Raw genomic sequence first — 7,345 nt, 5'->3', positions numbered from 1 at the left:
ACTTTAGCAGAACACAATGATTTAAACTTTAAAAAAATAAAATAAAACAAAGCTCACATATGTTTATTGTGCTATGATTTTTTTAAATTAAAGAAATGTTTTTAAAAACCATGATTTAGATACGATGATATCATTGAGTAACAGGGGGATGATGATTCACGGTGGATTCCAATTTTCCACCATGACCACATGAACTGATTTACATTTTATACATCCATATCTGTCCATTTATCACTTACTACAATGAGTAATAAACTATATTCCAATTCCATGGTTGGTTATAAGAGAGCTATATGCTTTTTAGTTTTTTCTTTCTCTGATGTATCCAATAGCTTAGTTAATTTCCCCAACCGACATGAGATTGAATACAAGGGACAGGGTATGTGGAATGTTACAAGGTAACAGGGCATGTGGAAGGTTACAAGGTAACAGGGCATGTGGAAGGTTACAAGGTAACAAGGTAACAGGGCATGTGGAAGGTTACAAGGTAACAGGGCATGTGGAAGGTAACAAGGTAACAAGGTAACAGGGCATGTGGAAGGTTACAAGGTAACAGGGCATGTGGAAGGTTACAAGGTAACAAGGTAACAGGGCATGTGGAAGGTAACAAGGTAACAAGGTAACAGGGCATGTGGAAGGTTACAAGGTAACAGGGCATGTGGAAGGTAACAAGGTAACAAGGCATGTGGAAGGTTACAAGGTTACAAGGTAACAGGGCATGTGGAAGGTTACAAGGTAACAAGGTAACAGGGCATGTGGAAGGTAACAGGGCATGTGGAAGGTTACAAGGTAACAAGGCATGTGGAAGGTTACAAGGTAACAAGGTAACAGGGCATGTGGAAGGTTACAAGGTAACAGGGCATGTGGAAGGTTACAAGGTAACAGGGCATGTGGAAGGTTACAAGGTAACAAGGTAACAGGGCATGTGGAAGGTTACAAGGTAACAGGGCATGTGGAAGGTTACAAGGTAACAGGGCATGTGGAAGGTTACAATGTTACAAGGTAACAGGGCATGTGGAAGGTTACAAGGTAACAAGGTAACAAGGCATGTGGAAGGTTACAAGGTAACAAGGTAACAGGGCATGTGGAAGGTTACAAGGTAACAAGGTAACAAGGCATGTGGAAGGTTACAAGGTAACAAGGTAACAGGGCATGTGGAAGGTTACAAGGTAACAAGGTAACAGGACATGTGGAAGGTTACAAGGTAACAAGGTAACAGGGCATGTGGAAGGTAACAAGGTTACAAGGTAACAGGGCATGTGGAAGGTTACAAGGTTACAAGGTAACAGGGCATGTGGAAGGTTACAAGGTTACAAGGTAACAAGGTAACAGGGCATGTGGAAGGTTACAAGGTTACAAGGTAACAGGGCATGTGGAAGGTTACAAGGTAACAAGGCATGTGGAATCTGGATCGCCGGTGACACATTTTACCGGAAATGATGTAATGTTGTTGTTGCACTTCAGGAAGAGAGAAGAGAGAAGCTCAACTGCGTCAACAACTGTTTGGACGAAGACATTTGGTTTTCAACTACAATTCATTATGGCAAAGAGGTATGTCAGCAGATCTAATACATATTCGTCGATAAAATAACAAACAGTGAAATCGCTCGAGGAAATCGCTGTGGTGGTAACTTAATCCGACAAGCTAACAGGCTAACGAGCTAACACAGCCAGCTAGCGGTAGGCTACAGCGGACAGAGAGGCAGGTCAGACGGGATGACTGTCTAAGCGAGGCCGAGGCCAGGCGGGACAGGGACGGGAAGACCTGCTTTTAAGACATGTCAAGTAAAAGGAATGAAAACGATCTAGCCTAGATAGCTAGCTAAGTATTTCAGGCAGCAGAGACAATTAGTAAATTGAACAATGCCTTACTATTGTTTGACAATGAACGGTGTCATTTGATAATCTGGCCATATGTTCTTTTATATATCTCAAAAAGACTGTGTCATTTTGCGAGGTTTAATAATAAGACGAGTAGGCTGTGTGTCATTGGCCTGGCTGAATTAGAACATCACACGTTTGATTGAACAGTCAGTCGTGTTTCCACCTGGACTGTTTTTAAGAACGTCACTTCTTGCCTGTTTCCTTGTTCAGAAACTGGAAATAAATTATGCGTGCATAGCTACCTTTCTAAACTTTATTTAGGCCTAATCAATAAAGTTGGAGCTACTCTTAATTTGTCAAATGTGCCAAATAGAACAGTGACCAGTAGGGTCACCAGGGTAGGGTAACCACACTGGCCACTGATGAAACTCCTCTAAATATAACCACAACCTTTAGTTGGGTCCTCTCTGCACAAAGGTCTTACTGGATGTTCCAGACTGAGATCATAACCAGGATTACTATGATTACTAAACAGTCGCCTCCTTCCCTCACCTGAGTCACACTGAAAAGCAGGAGAGCCTGGTGGAGGCTCATTCATTACAATGACCTCCCCAAGCTTCCACTGCTAAAAAGGTCAAAAGGCAGGACACCCAGTCCTAACAATGTTGAATAGCTCATGCAAGATATTAGGCTCCATTTTCCACACTGGTTTGTTGAGTCACTCTCATAGTGTTGTGAAGAGCTGAGGAACAGCCCAGCGCTTGTGGACTTACAGCCAGTCAGAGAGGATAGTTGTTCATGCGCAGCAACAGCCCCAGGACGTCTGCTTAGGGAGGGCTCATTGGATGGAAAACACATCTTTAGCAGGCAAAAGAGCCGTAAGTGGATAGACATGGATTATGAACGGATGTGCTGCTCTTCGTCCAGGAAGTATTTAGGGCCTAACCATCGATTGCCGCTCAAGTTTCTGTTCATCTAAATAAGCTATCTAGAGGCGGTATTGAATTAAGTTTTGTCCTCTGCAGTGCTTATTTGCCAGTAGGGTAACTTGTCATTATATATAACATAAGTTTTCCCTAACAGTCATACATTTAACCTTGTAAGATGGTGAATTGGGTCATTATGTTTCTTGCTCATTTAGGCTACAATTTCCATCAGTCCTGAGTCACATGATAGGGAAACTTCTTTTTTGTGTTATTTTCTGCCTCCTCCCGTGTAGCCGCTGTGCTGAGTGACAGATGGCGCTCTTCCTGGACGGGACATCATTAAGCAACGCCATGGACACATCAAACTTCGCTCACGTCATCTTCCAGAATGTGGGGAAGAGTTACCTGCCCCACGCCGCTCTGGAGTGTCATTACACCCTCACCCAGTTCATCAAGCCACACCACAAGGACTGGGTCGGCATCTTCAAGGTGAGGCCTCTCTAACACTCTCCTCTCCCAGGCACCAGTTTAAGACGGGGGAAGCTTGCTCTGTGTTCAGAGTTTCTCTATCAGTTCACATGTGAGTGAGGTGAAACCTGGGAGACTTGACGAGATATTTCCAAATGATTAAGAACCTTCTGAATGATTAAGAATGATTAAGACAACCTTCCGATACCGAGAAGGTTGTCAGAAGGAAGCTATACATGAAATCCGGTTTCCTTGTTGTGCCACGGGTAGAAATTGCAGAACTTGCACTTTGTAACTTTACAAAGATTACAGTATCAATCGGTATGAGCTAGCTTCCGTCGACGATCCAGGCCGTTGAGATCGTGTCAAGTGAACAGGTGATAGTGAATATTTGCCTGGGACACGGATAGTTTTGATGATTGATTACTTTCTGTAACGAGCTAGATAGTGTGGCAGTACCGGCCAGTGTAACTCAATACATTAATAATACCATACCCACCAGTGTTTTTGATGCTGGCTATGTATTATGTTAACCGCTATCGTTCCACAATCCCTGCAGATTTTTTCAAGGCTGTGATATGCTGTAGTAAAAATGAAAATGAAATGCGTAGCTCCTTTTAATATTTCTTCTAGAAGAGTCATATTTTTTCCAATGCATAACATTCTGATCGTGGAGGACAATGTATGTCTAGTAGGTCTTCATCAGGCCCGTATAAAGGTGGGAAATAGTTTGTCCTATGGTTGTCTATGCATCCATTATGGACCTACTAATCATCCCCACCTTGAATCAGCTGCCCATGTCATGGGCAAAAGAAGAGGTTTGGTGAGGCTGCATACTCATTTTATGCTCCAGATTGTCTCTCACTGCCAGTTTACATTAGGGATGCATCTTTTTAATATTGCCTTTAAATAATTAAATAATTAAATGATGATTATATAATGATTGGAGCACTTTGAGCTGCAATGTTTGCAGGAAAAGCGCTATACAAATAAAGATATTATTATTATTATTATTATTATTATTATTATTATTATTATCATTATTATCTTTCAGACCTGACCACATTTACAGTGTGCAACATGGACACCTGATTTAAGGACTGACCTAAAATGGCTCTAAATCTGGGTCATAGCCCTCCGAGCAACCATGACAACCATAAACAACCATTATTCCAACTCTCAAGACTTAACAGAAACCCATTTTTCTAGAAAAGGACACAGACAAGTTAAAAGAAAAAAGCATTCTTCAAAGTAAATCCAACCCTGTCTTTCTATGTGTTTGTGTGAGGCTGCAGTAGTATTTGGCAGAGGGGGGGTGGAGGTTTCTGGCCTCCGCTGCAGACTGGAGAACCCCAGACGGACCTGGTTAAAGGAGCACATAACATTTCCGACGCACTGGCAGTAATTGATTTTTAGCCTCTTCTCTCTGTAGTGAAAGATGGCGGGGTGGAGTTTGGGGGGGCAAGGCTGCTGTGGACCGGCAGGCCCGTTACTGAAGGGGAACTGGGACTGTGATGAGATGTGGTGGTCCGGCCTTAAATTAGACCAGATCAAAGCAGCGAGAGTGGGATTCCTCCGTCCTGTGCGGGCGCTGGATTGAACACACGCACACGCACGCACACACACACACACACACACACACACACACACACACACACACACACACACACACACACACACACAGCCAGACTGACACATGGCCACACACACACAGACACACACACACGCACACCCTTTGGGGTGACTGCTTCTGTTTGGCTGTTGTTTTATGACACTGCAGAATGTGTTCTTTATCAGAAAGTGTGATGGGAATAAGCCTTACTGTAGAAGGGGCTTCTGTGTTCCATGGAAGTGAATCTAATTGAACGGATAAAACGATTAAATATGACTTTAAAGTATAACCATAAACGGGGCTCTCCAGAAAAGCCCAGCTTCCATTTCTTCTAAGTATTATGAACCCCTCGTTTCAGCGTGTGAGCAGCGTTACAGAGCTATGCTTCAGTGAGAAGCGTGGTTATGTTGGGTGGCTGGGGGAGGGTCAGGTTAATGTCTGGGGTGTTTAGAGTATTGAACTTTTGGATTTTACTTCAGGTTGGATGGCATACATACATACCGCACAAGTTTGCCCTCCAGCGAGGCACCTACTGTGGCCGTGTACGTTTCCCCAAACACGCACTAATTCCCAGAGCCTCTAAAACACAGAGTCAAGGTGGAAAAAGTTTGAGCTGGGGGGATCGTAAATCGTGTAAATGTTCCTGGCTGTGCTGACAGACGGGAGGCTGGGGTGCCAAGCTCCAGAACTCGCAGCGGGATGGATACCTGGGCCATGACTCACTGGTGCCTGAAGCAGGGCTGCAGCTCCCCGCCAGTAAGCACAGTTAGGTGATATCGCCCCCTAGTGACACGGAGCTGATATTGCCTCCGATAAATGAGATTGACTTCAGGCTGTCTGATAGCGACCACTGATCTTACACACCATGTGAAAAGGAATGCGATGGACACCTTTTTTATGTATATTTGCATGTGTCCAGTTCTTTCATAGCAATGTAGAGGAAGGGAAGGAGACTGCTTTAGACCACTGACTTGCAACGACTCCTAGGATGTGTTCAGATACAGCCGTAGATCAGGTACTTCTGCATGGAAGTCAATTGCCGGATAATCGAATGCGAAGAACAGCTCGAGCTCGAGCTGTAAATTCCTTCGAACACGATTCTAGACTTGAACCAAACCTGTAGGCTAGTTGTTTACAAACGTCACCATTGTGTGCAGTGCCTTTACTCGCCAAGCTAAACTAAACCGTTTTTATGAATTTTTTTTTAGAGCATACATGCAAAACTGTAGTTTACAAATCTCCTTAATTGCAGGGTTCCACTCACCAAACTAAAGTAAGCCTTTTTTATGCAACCATTTATTAAGCCTCAGAGGAGGGGGAGGGGGAGGGGGAGGGGAAGGGGGGACAGGCTCTTGTTTGAACATGCACAAGTGCAGCCTTCGGCCCTTTGATGTTGGAACATTTACCGTGAGGCGTGATCGGAGGTGTTATGTGCAGCGGAGGGGTGTCGGGACAGGTTGTCAGAGCGGTGGAGGAGAAGGCAAACAGAGCTTTATAATTAAGTTGTCGCTGAGCACAGCCCTGCGCCGTGATTCATGGACAACTTGTCCTGCCTGCCTGATGATGTCTGATATATGAACAGAGCAACAACAAAAAGTGAAACCCTACTGTTGCAGAAATGTTTCTACTAGTCACATGCAGCTTTCTGTAGAACAGTTAGCACTTCACAGTGGCCTCTATCATTTGAGTGAAAACTATACTTTATTATTATTTTACTATACTAACTAGGGATGGGACAGAATAATCGATTATCGATAATCGATCATAGCACCCACCGATTATTCGAATATGAAAAAGATGTGTTATGCACATCCCTAATACTAACTACTATACTAACTAGGCTATATTATAAAACATTTCTTGAAGCTTGGATTAGCTAAATGGCTTTGGTAGTTGGGAAAAAAACATCTCCTATGGCTATGGCCAATGTTTTGCCTTGCAATTGGATCTTTAACAGTGTTTTGCCCCGTCCCTCCTGTCCCAGTTCTGAGGGTAGCTGCATACAGGCTCTCTGACTACGGTCGCAAAGGGTCCAAACATTTCCGGTAAATTTCTGGATTTTTTTCTGGATTTTTCCAGGGGAAGATAACTCCAGGAATTTGGGGAATTGTGCTTAAAATTCATCCCAAAAAGTTAGCTTATAACAGTGAACCTTTTTGTGGGATAGACATATGCCAATTCTAGGTGAGGAATATTTTGGTAAAACTATCCCCAATTCAATGGAATTGCAGCCCTTGTGCATGCACAGTGCATTCTTCCGTCATGTCCAGCTCAAGATCTTGCATACTAGCCAAGGACTACATGCTTCCTGGTAAACTAGGATTAGGGTTAGGATGGATCATTGGGGATCACACTTTTCAGCGAAATCATCCCATGTCAACTCATTTAGTTTAAGTTCAATTCGTAATTAAATAGTTTTTTGGGGGGGAATCTTTTACCTATGATAAGGTAAATGGTTTATGTTTCTGTCTCCATATGATATGTATTTCCATTAATTCCCATATGTTCCCGTTAA

At 43.4% G+C, this 7,345-nt stretch overlaps 1 protein-coding gene across 2 annotated transcripts in view; it reads left to right on the top strand.

Moving 5' to 3' along the window:
- Positions 1–1,470: 1,470 nt before the first annotated feature.
- Positions 1,471–7,345, top strand: part of tax1bp1b (Tax1 (human T-cell leukemia virus type I) binding protein 1b) — a 39,347-nt gene continuing 33,472 nt past the window's right edge. For both annotated transcript variants that reach the window (XM_080540426.1, XM_080540425.1), the window contains exons 1-2: positions 1,471–1,551; positions 3,044–3,239. In XM_080540426.1, the coding sequence (XP_080396552.1) occupies positions 3,063–3,239 (177 nt within the window). In that variant the 5' untranslated portion in view covers positions 1,471–1,551; positions 3,044–3,062. The remainder of the gene's footprint in view (positions 1,552–3,043; positions 3,240–7,345) is intronic.

This window comes from Nansenia antarctica (assembly GCF_963989245.1).
Source record: "Nansenia antarctica genome assembly, chromosome: 10".
In the NCBI taxonomy this organism is placed as follows: Eukaryota; Metazoa; Chordata; class Actinopteri; order Argentiniformes; family Microstomatidae; genus Nansenia; species Nansenia antarctica.
The sequence above is the reverse complement of the archived record's forward strand: the minus strand, read 5'-3'. Positions and strand labels throughout refer to the sequence as shown.